We start from the raw sequence: 18,608 nt of genomic DNA on the forward strand, positions 1-18,608 counted from the left end.
CCATCAAAATTCCAACTAAGGTGGAAGAAGCTTTACGGGATCCGAAGTGGAAAAAAGCTCACATGAATTCGACAAGATCAACTGGTCGTTAGTTGTATCACCAGTGTCTTCTTTGAGTCTCTTCTTACACGTACTATTGGGTTTGAAACCGCCAAGGAAGTTTGGGACTGTCTTCAAAAACACTTTGCTCAAGGTTTCATCGCCAGTGAGGTTAGTCTCCGCGTTCAACTCCTCGATATCTCCAGAAGCAGTCAAATCATTGATCAATATATCAAGAGAGTCATATTTCTACGCTAATCAGAAGATTCAGATTAGATTCTAAGTTTTTTAGCTTCATCAGGCAATATTATATATATGACATGTACAGATGTACTATAGTGTCACTTTATTAATGAGTTAATAGATAAACAGATTGATTTCATATATACGTGAATAGCATATATATGTATGTCAAATGATTGCTACATTTTTATCTTTTGGCAAAGTCATAAATCTCAAGATCGTCCATTGCATGTGTCTCTTGGTATCTTCAGTACGTAGTAGATCAATTGATATTTTCCTCACAGTTGGAGTAAAGTGCTTGAGATAGGTAATATGAGAATACTACAAGGAAAAAGAAGACACATATTCTTTTCTAATTATAGCAGTTGGTACATGCTTCCTCTAAACACAAATATTGTGCCACCAGTTGTTTCTGCGTGTGGCAATTAAAAGCGTTCCAAACCTAAAAGAAAACTGACCAACTTAGGGTTTGTTGGGTGAGGGATTTACACGTCCCAAGAATCTAGGTCAAGTGAGGAAGAAATACGCTACACTACTTTAAATACAAGGAATTAAAAATGTACTACACTGTCATCACAAACGTATGTAAGTGGGACTTGCAAATGACACCTTTTAAGTACAGAATTTCAGATCCCTCTTATGAGATGAATATCTAATCCCTCCTATATACATTTTGCTCTTCATTCCTTACTAACCTGGTCTCAATCCCTTGAGACTTTGAAAATCCCTCACCCAAACATTAGTCTTGGCGAATTCTTCTCTAGCGAATACGGAAATGAAAATGAAGCTTTACATGTGATTAGTAGATATGAACTGTCATTAGACAAAAATAACCTTGCATTAATATTACTGGTTATATGACCAATACTATATCATTGTCACATGTTGTATGCTAAAATAAACTAGTATTAGGAAATTAAAAGTTGATCAACAGTTAAAACATGATAGGATTTTCTTTGGTACATGCCCTATTTCACGGAAATCGTCAGCCTTCTCGCCCACCTTATTACGTTCTATCCTTTTCGCCTCTTCAACCATTGCCTTCTTCTCTTCTGCTGTCTTATGGATTCCAGCTATTTTGTTTTGCATCTTTTCAACGTACAAAGCCTTCTTCTTTTCTAGTTTTTGCTGCCAAACATAAGACATGTTTAGAAAGCAACAGTAATCAGTATCCTTCGTAGTTATATATACACTGCTGAGATATAAAGAAGCGTATATAAAACCTCAAAACTCAAAAAACTGTTGGAGTTTTATAATTTTAGCTTCACATAGATTACAATATTAATAAGCAGAGTATAAATCAAACCTGAAGAAGCCATTGCAACAGAGCTCGCAGAGGTAAGTCTTCTACTCAATGGGGACCTTATGCTCTCACTAGAATAGGGCTAGTTTACTGAAACGTGTTTTCCCCTTGAGCAGGGACTCAACCTTTATAGACATGTAATCTCAACCATTTCCTCCTATCACGGAAACAGTTTGATTAAACCCCACGTCCATTTGATTTCCAACGTGAGATATCCACTCTCTACCATGTTTATCCTTATAGTCCTACTTTAAAGGAAATAATATTTATTCATTTATTAACTCTAACTGATTTAGGTTTATGGTTGAGATTACATGTCTATAAAGGTTGAGTCCCTGCTCAAGGGGAAAACACGTTCTTATTCAGTAAACTAGCCCTATTCTAGTGAGAGCATAAGGTCCCCATTGAGTAGAAGACTTACCTCTGCGAGCTCTGTTGCAATGGCTTCTTCAGGTTTGATTTATACTCTGCTTATTAATATTGTAATCTATGTGAAGCTAAAATTATAAACCTCCAACATTTGGTATTAGAGCTCTGTTAGCTCTTCATAGATTCACTGTATTCGATATTATATGTTCCGCTGTGATATTTGACGTTGTGTTTTCTTGAGTGCTTCTTCAGGAGCAAAATCGATTCAACGTGATATGAGTTCCAACCTCATTATCATCAAAAGGAAATCATGCTGTTAAACCATTAAAACAAATGTTTGTAAAGTCTACACCAAAGTGGGATTTTAATAAAATTTTGTTTACTAAGGAGGTTGCATGGAGGGTGATTTGTAGTACATGACATGATAACTATACTCCAAAGGGTATTAAGTTAACTGGTTGGTTTTATTAATCAGTGTATAGGTTTTTAGTTAGTCTTTGAGTCAACTATTTTCTCGTCCAAAGATTAGAATTTTAGTTGTAACTTGAACCCTAATTAAGAAGGCTATACAATAAGGATGCATGATCAGTCCATATGCATAAAATGCAGTCATGTATCTTGCCCAAAGGTGTTACATGTATCTGTGATTGATTATTTTTCAATGAAGTTATTTGATTGTTTTATGTGGCTTCTTCAGTGAATTCGAATGCTCTAAGTTTCTCCTCCATTGAGCCCTTGAATGGAGGGAATTTCAAGAAGTGGAAGCAAGATGTTGAGATCGTGCTAGGACTGATGGATTACGATCTTGCACTGAGGGAAGACCAGCCACCTGCTGTGACTGAAAACAGCACCAATGAGCAAAGGATGAAGACTGAAAGATGGGAGAAATCCAACAGGATGGCTCTCATGGTGATGAAGAGGTCAATCACTGAGACAGTCAGAGGTGGGATTCCAGTGTGCGACAAGGCGAAAGATTTCCTGGAGGCTGTGGGTGCAAAGTTTAAGGTTTCCGAGAAGGCAGAAATGGGCAACTTGATGACCACTCTGACGTCACTCAAGTTCGATGGGAAAACCAATGTTCGTGAGCACATTTTGAAGTTGGTAGACGCTGCAGCCAAGCTAAAGGATCTCGAGATGCCACTTGATGACTCTTTTGTTGTTCATATGGCACTCTCATCACTACCTGAGTCATTTGAACAACTTAAGATATCATACAACACACAAAAGGAAAAGTGGACACTTGACGAGATGATCTCTATTTGTGTGCAAGAGGAGAGTAGGCTGAGCAAGATCAAGCCTGGGACTGTGAATTTAGTGAACTTCAATGCTACGAAAAGGCCTATGCTGAACATTGGTAAGCAAACTAAGCCCTATACTACCTCTAATGTTGCTGCCAATATTGCTTCCTCCTCTAGAGGACCTCAAAACTATAAGGTGGACTTGGAAAATATGAAGTGTTATTTTTGCAAACAATTGGGACATTTGAAAAGGGACTGTGAGAAAAGAAAGAAATGGGCAGTGAAGAAAGGTAATAAAATTATCAATGTTTTTGTTTGTTTTCAAACTTTACTTGTTGAGGCTCCTCCAAATACTTGGTGGTTTGACACTGGCTGCTCGGTACACATTACCAATTCTTTGCAGGGCCTTTCAAGAAGAGCGTCAACAAGTAATGAAGTTTTTGAAGTGCATGTAGGGAATGGAAATAAAGTAGCTGTGGAAGCAATAGGCAACCTCAAGCTTAGACTATCTACTGGCTTTGTTTTAGAACTTTTTGATGTTCTTTATGTTCCGTCATTAACTAGGTCTTTAGTTTCTGCTTCAAAACTTGTAAGGAATGGTTTTGCTTTCATCGGAGACGATGAGAGCATAAGGTTATTTATGAAGAATGATTTGAATTATTTGCTTGGTGTTTGTCTTTTAGACAATGATCTTTGGAAATTGGATTGCACCGTCTTGAATAATTTAAATTGTTATAATATGGACTCTTCACTGCAAGTTAAAAGACCATTGTCAAATGACCTTTCTTCCATGCTTTGGCATAGAAGATTAGGTCACATATCTAAAACAAGAATGCAACGATTGGTGAAAGAAAATATTTTGCCTGTTTTAAATTTCACCGACCTGAATGTTTGTGTGGATTGTTGCAAAGGGAAGTTAACAAAAATTAAAAAGAAGAATTCAACAAGGAGTCAAAAACTGTTGGAAGTGATCCATTCCGACGTATGTGGTCCTTTTCCTACGAAAACAATATGTGGAAATGTGTATTTTGTAACATTTATAGATGATTTTTCAAGATATGGATATGTTTTTTTAATTTCAGAAAAATCACAAGTCCCAAATTGTTTTAAAATTTTTAAAACAGAAGTTGAAAACCAATTGGACACTACAATAAAGGTTTTGAGATCGGATAGAGGAGGGGAGTATTTTGGCAGGTTTACAGAGGCTGGGCAACAAAAGGGACCATTGGCTTTATATCTGGAAGAATGTGGTATTCAAGCTCAGTATACCACACCGGGGACACCAGAACAAAACGGTGTCGCAGAAAGAAGGAATAGAACGCTGAAAGAGATGGTGAGAAGTATGATGAGCCGTACAACTCTCCCTCATTTTCTATGGGGAGAAGCTTTGAAGATGGCAAATTATGTGTTGAACCGAGTGCCGAGCAAAGCTGTGAATAAAACTCCATTTGAGATTTGGACGTCGAGGAAACCTAGTCTTAATCATCTTCGTATTTGGGGGTGCAAGGCAGAGGCTAGGATGTTTAATCCACAAGAAAAGAAGCTTGACTCGAGAACCGTAAGTTGTCGCTTTATTGGTTTTCCTGAAAAATCTAAGGGTTACAAGTTTTATGCTCCAAACTTGCACACAAGAGTTTTTGAAACCAATAATGCGAAGTTTATTGAAGAAGAAGTCAGCCATGATGGAGGAGATTCAAATGGTTTTATGTTTGAAGAACATGAGGGTCCCACTGATTTTCATGGAGGAGATAATCAACAAAGGTCAGATGCCATGCAAAACATTATGTTCGAACCTGAGGTATTGCCACCTATTCCTGAGATTGGTGGTATAATCAATGACCATGCAAATGAGCCAATGCATGAACCTGTTATTGAGGAAGTTTCTGGGGAAACCCAAGTAATAAATGAAATACCAAGAAGAGCATCGCAAAGGGTTCGAAGGTCAGCGATCTCTAACGATTACGTGACCTACTTTACAGAAGTGGAGCATGACGAGGGAATGTTGGTTGATCCAACAACCTATATCGAAGCAATGAACAGTGAGAATTTTCAGTCTTGGAAGCATGCAATGGAGGAGGAAATTAATTCCATGCATATTAATCAAGTGTGGTCATTGGTGGAGAAAACAGATTCAATGAGACCCATTGGATGCAAATGGGTGTATAAGACGAAGAGGGACTCGAAGGGCAAAGTTGAAAGGTTTAAAGCGAGATTGGTAGCGAAGGGTTTCAACCAAAGGGAAGGGGTGGATTATAACGAAACATTCTCACCTGTTTCATCAAAAGATTCTCTTCGTATAATCTTGGCATTAGTGGCACACTTCAACCTAGAACTTCATCAAATGGACGTTAAAACTGCTTTCCTCAATGGTGATCTTGAAGAGGATATTTACATGGAGCAGCCTCTTGGTTTTGTAGAAGAAGGAAAGGGTCATTTGCTTTGCAAATTAAGCAAATCGATATATGGGCTGAAGCAAGCATCAAGACAATGGTTTATGAAATTCGATCAAAAGGTAACATAAATTGGTTTCATTGAAAATAAGGTTGATGATTGCATCTATTTCAAATGCATTGGTTCGAGATTTATTTTTCTCATTTTATATGTGGACGACATACTTCTTGCAAGCAATGATTTAAATCTTTTATTGGAAACTAAATCATTGTTGTCAAGAACTTTTGACATGAAGGATCTCGGGGAAGCTTCCTTTGTACTTGGGATTGAGATCATCAGGGATAGGTCAAGAAATTTGTTGGGAATTTCACAAAGGGCATACATTGAAAAGGTTTTGAAACGATTTAATATGGAATGTTGCTCCGGAGGTGAAGTGCCAATGAGTAAGGGTGATAAGCTAAACAAGTCTCAGTGTCCTAAGAATCAACTGGAAATGCAAGGCATGCTGAACAAACCATATGCATCCTTGGTAGGAAGCTTAATGTATGCTCAAGTATGCACAAGACCAGACTTGGCATATTCAATAAGTGTGCTTGGTAGGTTTCAGTCAAACCCAGGAGAGCAACATTGGGTGGCTACCAAAAAGGTGTTGAGGTACTTGCAAAAAACGAAGTCGTGCATGCTTGTGTATAAGAAGTGTGAAAAGCTTGAAGTAGTAGGTTACTCAGACTCTGACTTTGCAGGGTGTGAGGATGATAGAAGGTCCACAAGTGGTTTTTTGTTTTTTCTTGCAGGAGGAGTCATTTCGTGGAAGAGTGCTAAACAGAAGACACTTGCAACCTCCACGATGCAAGCTGAGTATATCGCTGTCTTTGAGGCTACGCAGAAGGCATTGTGGATTAAAGATTTGGTCACTCTTATGGAAGTTGTGGATAGCATTTCAAGGCCAATTGTGATATACTGTGACAATAAGGCTGCTGTGTTCATTTCCAAAAACAACAAGCAGTCCACTGCCAATCGGTTAATGGATATTAAGTATCGTTCAGTTAGAGAGAATGTGAAGAATGGACAGGTGATAATTGAGCATGTTGACACCAACTCCATGATAGCAGATCCACTTACTAAGGCACTACCAATTGCTGTGTTCAAGATGCATGTTGCAAAAATGGGAGTATTGGATTCGTTCGATTCAGCAGCTATGTGGGAGTAAAAGTGCAAATAGTTGTTAAAGTACATGCTGAATGATAATTCATGTGTCATTTTGATGTGAGTTATTGGCATAAAGCTATTGATTTACCTGATAAGGTTCTATATTTCCTATAGTTTCCCATTGCATTATTCATTTGTTTTTCGAAACATCAGGAGTATGAATAATTTCGTATATACATATATATACACATATGATGGCTAATGATTCTTTGCAGGAATGTATCAAGGATACTGCAACGCTAAGGAAATGGTTTATCCAGTGGGAGTGTGAAAAATGGCACTCTTTTTACTCTGCATGTTTAAGCATCATACGTGATTGGCTTCATAGTATTAGTGATTACAGAGAGACTGTGCTATTATTGTGCAAGTTCTTTCTGCAGTTCTATGCCTTGAGTCCCTCATGGTCGATGTGTGAGGAAATGCTTGTTCATCTGTTAACTCATGTGATCACTAAGGAATTGATTTTGGTGAATACATTGCTTGAACGAAAGTGATCAGTTTAGGTCCAAGTGGGAGAATGTTGGAACCTTATTGGACTCTAATCTTATCACATCAGGGTTTAAGTTTAGTGGAAACCTAAATCAGTTAGAGTTAATAAATGAATAAATATTATTTCCTTTAAAGTAGGACTATAAGGATAAACATGGTAGAGAGTGGATATCTCACGTTGGAAATCAAATGGACGTGGGGTTTAATCAAACTGTTTCCGTGATAGGAGGAAATGGTTGAGATTACATGTCTATAAAGGTTGAGTCCCTGCTCAAGGGGAAAACAAAAACGACTAAATTATGGACGTAAAAAGAAAATAATTTTCTATTTTGAATATCTGGAGTTCCAACTGCAGTGGTAGTACGTTTCATTTGCTACGTATTCATATCGAATGCATAAAAATACTGAAATATTCTCATAAGTTAGATTTGGTGACTAACAAGCTTTTAAAAATGTGTTCAATCCATAGGAGGGTTGGGCATTTGGCACCCGATATTGGAGATTTTAGGTGCGGACACCCACGCCATGAGCTGTCGGGTCAGGATTCATTAGGTGGGATCAAAAAGTGGCTAGGGTGCGTGGGGACAGAATGTTAGGAGTGTGCCTAAATGAATTTTTACTCACTATTCTAAAATGGGGGTAAATACTACCATTATATTGATTATCGTTAAATAAGTATGATTTAATCTATCTAATATGAAATTTTCGTAATATAAATTCATCTAACAACAGTCAATGCAATAGTGAGTATCACCACCACTTCAGGATAAATTAATTGTGACCCTTGACACATGCCACCCCAAGTGGCGAAAATGACTGGAATGCCCATAGCTTATGGAGGTCAAATGATCGAACTGGTCAAGTTTCGTCGGAGTAAGTTATTCCGATGGAGTGATTAGTCGGACCAAGCTTAAGCCTATTGAGGAGTTTACTTGCCTCCTAAGGAAGGAAACCATAGTTCATGTCAAATAGGATATCTTGAGGATTAGGCAATGTAATCACGATCTCATAATGATTGGATATCTTATCCTAGATTCTCGCCTTAAAACACTCCTGATTTAATAGTGATTACTCACCCTACAATGACTCTTAATATATTTGTAAATACCCTAGCCTGGTATTTATCAAGGATATCTCTTATGATCTGATAAGACATAATTCTAGACAAGACTACAATACACATATTCTTTCACTCACGCCATCGTCTACATGTAGACATGGAGAAATATCTCTTAAATGCCTAAGCCAAGACATTTTCGCCAAGGATGGTTCACAATGTAACACACATCACACCATTCCTTCTATAGAACTACACCTATGATTTGATTATGCAAGTCCAGAGATATATAGATACGTAGGCAATCCAACACGGATTAAACCACACCCTGAATCAATGCCATTCACCCATGACCGGAGTTTATGGGTGATTCCGACGAAACATCGCCTCTATTCGCGGATATGCGCATATTTGGTTCTAAGAATTGATGCTTTCATTGAGAGAAGAATCCTATTCAATGACATCTGCCATGAGCGGCCACGAAATTGGAACAATCTCTATTGCTGTTCTTGTCAAATTGTGGAGGAAGCTCTGTTTGATGCTTCACGGATCAACCTTGTTGTGTTTATGAATGCCGTACACAACTGCGGTGAAGAGTCCATGACGCGTTCAAAGCAACGTGATGAAGTACTTCATAATATCTTGGAAAATCAACTTGATATGCAATTATGGTGGAAGCCATCTGAACTTCAACCTCGGAGCGAACATGGAATGTGAAGCCTAGCTTGATTCGCGATGGCAGCTCCAGACCCACGCATATAGTAACCGTATCAGTGCAACCCTTTTCGTGATCCACATCAACATTTTACCAGACTAACACGAACTGTTCAATCCATTTTACAAATTTAAACCATATGACAAACTTGACTCGCTTCATATTCTTGATCCATAGTATATTTGAACCAATAGCAGCTCCGTAAGCTCCGGGATCGTTGTGGCAATTCCGATAAACTCATGGAGCATAGCAACTCCCATTTATGGCAGTACCACGAAAGCCCATTATGCATACTTAAATGGCTTCAAATGGAAAATTCATTTCGGATAAATGTGAATATAAAGCTAGCTGGAGACGAGGGCTAAGTGATCAAAGATCGTTGTTTCAAAATTTCATAATTTTCGACACTACCAAATCCTTCCAGTTTTCAATAAAGACAACCAAAGCTGCAGTCCTATCAGAACTATAGGAAAACGAGGGATTCAAGGCCTTCTTGATTTTTCCAAATGATGTGCCATATACGCATGAAAAGCTAAGAAGTAGGGCTACAAAGCTCTTATTTTTCAGAATTTTTCCGAAGGAAAACGACTTCGAATTTGGCACGCAAAGAAGCTGAACAGCAAGCCAACCCAACTAGGACGTTACAGCAACATTGTCAAGTTGACAGATTAAAATGTACCTGTTCAGAACGAATTGGGATTTTTACCATACACCATGGCAAAGATATGGATGTTAGATTTCCGTAAACTTTTGCCAAACGAGATTCTGAGCTACGTGGAAAACGTTTCGCCTTTTTACCAATCACAACGCAAATTGGAATTCTATACAGAATTCCTCAAGTTCTTACTTCGAACTCATATTAACAAACGCACAATGTGCTACAAAAGCCTATGAATTCAGGATACACACAATAATGACTAATTTAACGGTTAACTTAATGGTTCCAGCCAACACAAGTTTGCTCCGACGAGCTAAAAGTAAGTCACTTGCAAAGCAGTGCATGGCAACTCCATACTTGTAATCCTCCATTACTAGCTCATAATGGAAAAGGACAAAGGCATACTATGTGGAGTAAGAAGAGATTTTTTTATGAATACGAAATGACTCATATACCATATAGCAGTTCTGGACCCGGATTCACACACATAAAGAAATCTGAATGACATTGTTATTTCGACTTACTGTAAAAACATGATCCTTGAACTTTGCATTGGTCGGAGTAAAAAGGATTAGAGTAAGTATGACTTCATAGTGCGATCATGGAGTAACCAGCTCCGGTCGTGATAAGATAAACAAGCTGACCTACAGTGCCACCATGCTTTGTTAGGCTCCAAACATTTCTACTTGTTTCGCAAGACACATAATCCGACTAGGGACCAAACGTGTTTCCTATGTTCTCAAAATTCCTACCACCTGGGAATTGACGTGCGCCACAAGTAATCATAATACTCTTATATTCAGATCAATATTGCAAATCACGGATGCTTCATCTAGAATGAATGAGTGAGGAAATTAAACTTAGACAACATGTCATCCTCTATAAGTTAAAGTGGAAGTATTGGTTAATTTGAAGGACATGAAAAGTGTGTTGGTACCTCTGGAGGAACGAGTGGCCAATCCAAGACATGAAAATTGTGTCTGTAATTCTAGATCGCCTAAGCATAGTTCCAAGACGGAATGTAAGCATGGGACAAGAACCAACTCTGGTGCGTAAAGACAACTAGCAAACTGCCTATGCAAATCAATCCACTTTGTGGACTAAAATGGAGACTAAAATGGAATTCCTCCAACATAATTGGACAATGGGACTTATATCGTTGGAAATCTACAAACGTTAGCTTTCCATAACACTTTACGGCTTATGATTCTAGTCCTTAACGAGCAAAATATCACCATTTTACTATGTAAAGTACAAATAGCGATTTTCTACATATTTGCAAAAGAAACCTTTTCAGGTTTGAACTTCGACGAGTAAAACGCTCAAAGCATCAGTAACTGGGGCACGAGCGTGATCCCATACTAGCATGGAAGTTCACTTTCATGCTAAGGTACTTACTAAAGACGAGGAAAACAACTCGAAAGCCCATCCAACGAATGAACAACCTTGGTCAGAACCATGGTACTGCTTCAAGAGGTAAGTAATTTTGATTATTTAGTTGTATACATGATTAAATGCAAAGTTTTACATGCTTTAAAGATTCTCAAACAAGGTTGAGGCATGGAATCATAACGAGTTATTCACATGAGCTACAACTCCGACTTGAGTTAGCCTCAATCATGTGTGGCTCCTATCTAATAAGCGTCTAACTGGTTTAAGTCTAATTCCATCAATCGACCTTAAGCAAGTCAGCTTGGTCAAATAAATGACGTCATATGCAATGACTCAGGCACCTAACATGGGCCGACGTAGGAAACTACATATTCAGGATAGAAACCCTAGAGTTGGGAATGATCTTTTCATATCATCGCTACGGATGGCTAATGAATGTGCACCCTTGCCATCCTCACAAGAAACTCCCATTCTCCTTTGCTAGGGCATGAAAGTTTTGATCCTCACATGACTTTATTTGTTCTTTCTTATACAATTTTTTTCAGTACTCATAAGACATAGTTTTGTCTTACTACTTTGTAACTATGCAACCATTGCAAATCTAAAAAATTCAAAGTGTTAGTCTCAAGGAAGTCTCATGTAGCTCATTTCATGGTTTTCTGGTTACTAGCATGAAGGCTCGATCCGTATTAAGCGCAGTTACGTTGGGCGGACTTGAGACATTGGAACATGGCTCCGTTGTCCGGTAAGATACAGTGCACCATCCAGCTTCCAGAAAGTTTGTACAACTTAAGGGTTGTGGTTACACACTCAAACCTGGGCTCTAGTCACTTAAGGGAATAATCGGAGGGATGATCCTGAAATCATTTAAGTAGTGGATATATGTCCCTATAAATACTCTTAAGATCTCTATAAATACCCTAGTCTAGGTATTTACCAAGGACACGTCTTTTGATCTCTAAGCACATAATTGTCTACGAGATTACAAAACACATATTCTCTTATACACGTCGTCGCAGGCATGTAGACATGGAGAAGCATCTCTTACACACCTAAGCCAAGGCATATTCACCAGGGATGGTTCACGATGTAGCACACATCACACCACTACTTTTATGGAAGGACAAACCTAGAGGTATGTAGCAATCAAACACGGATTCAATCACCCCCCCCCCCCCAATCAACCCCCCCCCCCCAATCAACCCCATGACTAGAGTTCATAGGTGATTCTGATGAAACATCCTTTTGTCTGTAGATGCGTGCAAATTTGGTTCCAGCAAAAATGGCCTAATTGGATATAAAATCATCATGGTGATAAGGTAATCGAAATATAGCCTACGTGCAAAAAAATTAGGATTTAATGTTGAAAAAAAAACTTAGAGTACACAACTCTAACGTAAGTGTTGGAGAGACAACTCAAGTAAACAATTTACTTGTATTACACACACAAAATATTACAACACTCAAAACTCTCAAAGACACTTTAGAAGCAATGATACTCACTCACTTTATAGAGACAAACTCTAGACCACTCACACTCCTCACAAGACTACTCTTAGTTCTCACTCTCACTTGGTTGCCTACTTCTTCTTGATTGCTTACCAACACACATGCATACATATTTATAGTTGATATTTGCCGACTTACTAAGTCGGTTAACATGGCTCATTTCATCCTAGCATTATTCTAGGCTTTTCTACAATCAGCCCACCAACATGGGTTTTACATGACAACCCCACAATTGTAAAAATAGCTAGATCTTTCTAGCTAGTGATCCACCAACATGCTTGCTAGAGCTTTCTAGCAAAATCCTATGTATAATTCATCTAGAACATCAAGACTTCATAATGGGCTGGTGTTGTACTTTCAACATTTAAACCTTTGTGGTGTAGTCCTTTAGCAAATTAGTCCATAAGTAAAATTTTTGTTAAATGTCCGTTAAATATAGGTGTAAAAATGTACTTTGATGTGTGCACCTTCTTCCTTATCTCTCTACTCTCTCTGTAATTTGTATTTTCACTTTCTTCTCTCTCCTGGTAGCAAAAAATCTCAACTATACTCCAATTTTTATCCATTTGAGTACTTCTTTGTCTTACATCGGCTCATATCCGTTTGAATCTTGATATTCTAAGAACCTTATTAGCTTCACAGGTGTATCGAACTATGAGGTCTGCGTTTGGCAAAATATTTAGAAATCGTGGCTTTCGAGGTTTATATGCATACATCCGATTGGTTAGAGAGTCCACACTAACTTGAATCTAATTGTTCCGTATTAGTTTCAAATATTATATTTCGATGAAAAAAACAAATGAAAAAGGTTGGCTGCAACAAGGTTGGGAATTGGCCGGTTAGAATGCCCACGACAATAGTTGAAGATAGATAGGAGGGAAGAAGGTGAAGATACAAATTACAGACAGAGAGATGAAAAGGGAATGTGATCACTAGAAAGAGAGAGGTAAAATACATTTTTACCTCTGTATTTAACTGAAATTTCACTTGTGAATTAAATTTGCTAGCGATGAGAATTTAAATGCTAATTTTTTTACCATCAGTGCTTAGGAAGGATTTAGTATGTCTAGGGTGGTCCGTCTCAGAAGTCCCTATAATTTCGTCATCCAGTGGGGAACCACTACTATCACTACGTACTATTGCATCTCTAACAGCTTACGGGTAACCACAATGTGCAACCCTAATTCAAGAGAAATGATTTTTGCACACCACTTTCTCTTTTACACGCCTGTTTATATTTTGTCCATTAAATTTATTTTATTTGATTCAAAGATAAAAAATAAATAGAAGTGTGCACCAGGAATAAAAGGGTGTGGGAAATTTCCCTAATTAACATAGTCCTATTAATTACCTCATACTTCTTTTGACGCGCATCAATAGCCGCTTGTTTGCTTAGCTCCCATGCCACAACATTAGATAACTTTTTATTTGCTCTGTTCAACAATTTGAATAAGTTGACTGTTAAACAATGGATCTTAAAGTTAATGAACAGATGATAATCCATATTAACTGAAGTTGTATAAATGTGCCAAGCTTCTCCTACCAAAATAGTATATATGTTAAAAAGCTAAAATGGTTTTAAATATCTTACTTGTTGTCTACTTTTGTTTTCTCGCGTTCTTCCCATGCTTTGATTAAACCCAATGACTTGGTTGACAAAACTGTTGTGTAAGAACAGGAAATGATATAAGTAGTCGAGGAAATAAACTGTTAGTTAATTTAAATAATCAAATTAGTACGTAATGCACGCATAAATTAAGAAACTTCATGATAGTGTGTTCCGGCCAATTACCTTTTCTAATTGCACCTGCATCCTCTGCACAAACAGAAATAAAGAATCCATAATTAGAAGTTAGACCTAACTACTTCATAGTGTTGTGCAAGTACCAGTCTTCATCGTATACCAACTTATACATATAAATTCACTACCCGACAGGTAATTTTTTCATTTAAAAGAAAAAGAAAACAAAGTGAGCAAAAAAATTGTAGAAATGAAAATAACAAAAAACTTACACACATAGAGACGTTTTCTCCCTAATTTTTGTTACCACTTTTATCATTCTTGATCTCGTTCCCTTGTTATAATGTAGGCTTTCACTCTTAATTACAATAAAAAACTAAAAAGGGCAAATGAAAAAAAATTGAAATGTTTTGAAACTGCCTATATATAACAAAATGGTTTTGCATTGCATCATATAGAGGACTTTAAAATTTTATAGAATTTAGGGCTGGTTTGGAAATGACAAAAAGTGCTTTGAGAGAAAATATTTTTGAGTTTCAAAAGCACTTGAAGTGCTTCCTGAAAGAAGGACCCATTATGTGCTTCTTGTAGAAAGTACGTTAACTACTTTTCTAGGATTAACTTACATTTTTTACTAAGAATTTGTTGCTTAAGCATTTTCTCTAAAAGCTTCAGTCATTTAGAAGCATTCCCAAATGAGCCTTATTATAACTACTCTAATGTCTAGTATTATTGGTTTGTACTTAAATTTGAGGTATAGGGACATAACATTCATAGGCACATTCAAGAATCTCTCCTCAGATGGCCAATATTTAAAAAAAAAAATCTATTTCTTCAAAATAAAACAGCATTACAACATTCATTATGAATTAGGAAATTATATAAGAAAATCTCTAAGAAAAAACGAGCATAAGGAACACCAATTTTTCTTTCAATGCAGTGTTGGTACTGAAAATTGAATATTTAAGATTGAAATAAATGATACAAACCATTATGAAAATCAAATTTAACAATTAAAATATCCGTAACAGAGTATATGTGTGTGTTTATATATATATATATATATATGAGAAAACATTGAGAGAGAGAGAGAGGGAGAGAGAGAGAGAGAGATTACTTTCAACTATTGCAGGAGTAGCCTTTTCTTTTTCAGGTGGTGTTGGCACTGGGCTCGCCATGGAGATTTGTCTTGTAAACAGTGTGTTATGAATGTAAAACTCAATGCACCCCAATGTGTGTTGCCACCTTTGTAGTAAATTAATTTAGATCACATAAACAATGAAGAAGAGAAACCTGAAGGCCTAAGAAAATAATTTCTTAGGAGCTTCAATATTAGCTCTGCTTTCTTTCTCTCTTTCTCGTTCTTTCCAGGTGCTCTAAGAGAGAAGGAAGGTAATGCAAAAAAGAAATTTTATTATTGTGCTAGTGAGAGTAATTTAGAATATTTAGTTTGGAATTAAGAGACCCTAAAATTAATCTAAACCACCAGTTGCGATTAGAGGTAAACAAAGACACAAGTCGCCAAAAATCCGTGTGGTATTGCGCTTTCCTAAATTTCGGACTATGGGTAGGTGGAATTATGTGGCATTCTTATTAATTCTTTCACAAGTTTTGTTTCTATGTTGTTTTAAATAGTAAGAAAGAGTCCAATGAAAACTGTAAGTTTCTGATGAAAAAGCAATATATAGTCTGTACCCAAATAAGAGCAAAATGTATTCTCTATTTGTGTTGATTTGCTTGACTTTTAATCTGAGTTGTACAAAATAAGCACACATTCGATTAATTATCCAGAGTTTTTGGAGATCAATATCCTAAAGTATCGAGAGAAATAAATTAAGGATTGGGAACTCAGAACCCTCTTAGATTCTCATGCCACCGATGCATGAAATGAGATGCCCATATTATTGCAAATTAACAAAGATTAATGATTAATGGATCACCAACCCAGTTATTTACCTTCAGCTTTTGGCTATGGCAAATTAACTAGCATGTCATGATTAAAGTGGTTCCCTACATATAGAAGTAGGCCTGGCAAACGGGTCGTGTCTGTCGTGTTCGTGTCGTTTTCGTGTAACACCTGTTATCTTATCGGGTTGTGTCGTGTCACACCCGTTATCTTAACGGGTCCTTAATAGGTCGGGTCACTTTACCCGGGTAAAGTGACCCGACCCGTTAAGAAAATTTGCACATACCGCACATTGCCACATAAATATTACTTCAAAACATTAAAACACATTTGTCGTTTAAGTACTATATCTACACTCGAAAATAAGAGCTTAATAAAAAAAATAATACATACACTACTAATCTATTACAAATATTAAATGTGCAAGGATATGCCAAATGAAAGAGTTTTTGTTTTCAAGGTTGTGAAGGCTTTCTCAAAAGTTTAAACCTTGCCAATGGAACTCAAAGTTTGCATTTTATTCCTTTTACAAAATCCTCAATTTACATGGATTATCATGAGGAAATTGTATTGGAACTTTGGCCTTCAAGGAAATTAATATATATAATTATTATGGGAATTGTTATTAGCACTCCAAAAATCTCATTCTACACTCCAAACTTTCTATATTGGGAAAGAAAAATACGCTTGTGAGGAGTGTAGAATGAGATTTTTGGAGTGCCAATAACACTTCCCACTATTATAGTTTATTCATACTTTTATTAAATATAACATAAGATTTTGTGGGATCCACTAGTGTAAATATTTTAAATTGAAGATCGAATTTATTCATTATATTCATATAGGGTCAAGGAGTGTAGCTGTAAAAAATCATCAAAATCGGAGTTAAAATAACTGTTAAGTCGTTATTTTTCGTTTTATAAACGTCAAAAAGTTTTGTCTTGTTACTTGATATCTGAACGTTTGTTTTTTGCAATTTTTAACGTATGCGATCTCGAAGTATATACAAACACGTTTGATGGTTGGATCGTTGAAACTAGTTTCGTAGAATGCGTATCTCATCAAAACAATAGATTCACTAACACTTAAGAGTTTATTCATACTTTCATTAGATATTTTAAATTGAAGATTGAATTCAATCATTGTATTCATATATATGCATTCTCGAAGTATATACAAACATGTTTGACGGTTGGATCGTTGAAACTAGTTTCGTAGAATGCGTATCTCATCAAAACAATAGATTCACTAACACTTAAGAGTTTATTTATACTTTCATTAGATATTTTAAATTGAAGATTGAATTCAATCATTGTATTCATATATATGCAATCTCGAAGTATATACAAACATGTTTGACGGTTGGATCGTTGAAACTAGTTTCGTAGAATGCGTATCTCATCAAAACAATAGATTCACTAACACTTAAGAGTTTATTCATACTTTCATTAGATATTTTAAATTGAAGATCGAATTCAATCATTGTATTCATATAGGGTCAAGGAGTGTAGCTGTAAAAATCATCAAAATCGGAGTAAAATAACCGTTAAATCGTGATTTTTCTTTTTATAACCGTCAAAAAGTTTTGTCCCGTTACTTGAACTCTAAATGTTTGTTTTTTACAATTTTTGATGTATGCGATCTCGAAGTATATACAAACATGTTTGACGGTTGGATCGTTGAAAGTAGTTTCGTAGAATGCGTATCCCATCTAAACAATAGATTCACTAACACTTAAGAGTTTATTCATACTTTCATTAAGGATAACATAAGATTTTGTGGTATCCACTTGTGTAAATATTTTAAATTGAAGATCGAATTAAATCATTGTATTCATATAGGGTCAAAGAGTGTAGTTCTAAAAAATCATCAAAATCGTAGTTTAAATAACCGTTAAATTGTGATTTTTTGTTTATAACTGTCAAAAGGTTTTGTCCCGTTACTTGATATCTAAATGTTTGTTTTTTGCAATTTTTGGCGTATGCGATCTCGAAGCATATACAAACAAGTTTGACGGTTGGATCGTTGAAATTAGTTTCATAGGATGCGTATCCCATCAAAACGATAGATTCACTAACACTTAGAGTTTATTTATACTTTCATTAAGTATAACATAAGATTTTGTGGTATTCACTATTGTAAATATTTTAAATTGAAGATCAGATTCATTCATTGTATTCATATATGATTAAGGATTGTAGCTATAAAAAATAATCAAAATCGGAGTTAAAATAACCGTTAAATCGTGATTTTTCGTTTTATAACTATCAAAAAAGTTTTGTTCGGATACTTGATCTCCGAATATTTGTTTTTTGCGATTTTTTGCTAATGCGATCTCGAAGCATATAC

General features: G+C 36.3%; 1 protein-coding gene across 1 annotated transcript; it reads right to left on the minus strand.

The window, feature by feature from the left end:
* Positions 1–1,101: 1,101 nt before the first annotated feature.
* Positions 1,102–15,758, minus strand: LOC103409601 (remorin 1.4-like). Its single transcript, XM_008348413.3, has 5 exons — positions 15,471–15,758; positions 14,405–14,428; positions 14,204–14,273; positions 13,964–14,045; positions 1,102–1,410 (listed from the first exon to the last, which is right to left on the minus strand). Exons 1-5 carry the CDS (start codon positions 15,529–15,531, stop codon positions 1,210–1,212), a joined length of 438 nt encoding a protein of 145 aa, XP_008346635.1. The 5' UTR covers positions 15,532–15,758; the 3' UTR covers positions 1,102–1,209.
* Positions 15,759–18,608: the final 2,850 nt, after the last annotated feature.

This window comes from Malus domestica, chromosome 06 (genome assembly GCF_042453785.1).
Source record: "Malus domestica chromosome 06, GDT2T_hap1".
Taxonomy (NCBI): domain Eukaryota; kingdom Viridiplantae; phylum Streptophyta; class Magnoliopsida; order Rosales; family Rosaceae; genus Malus; species Malus domestica.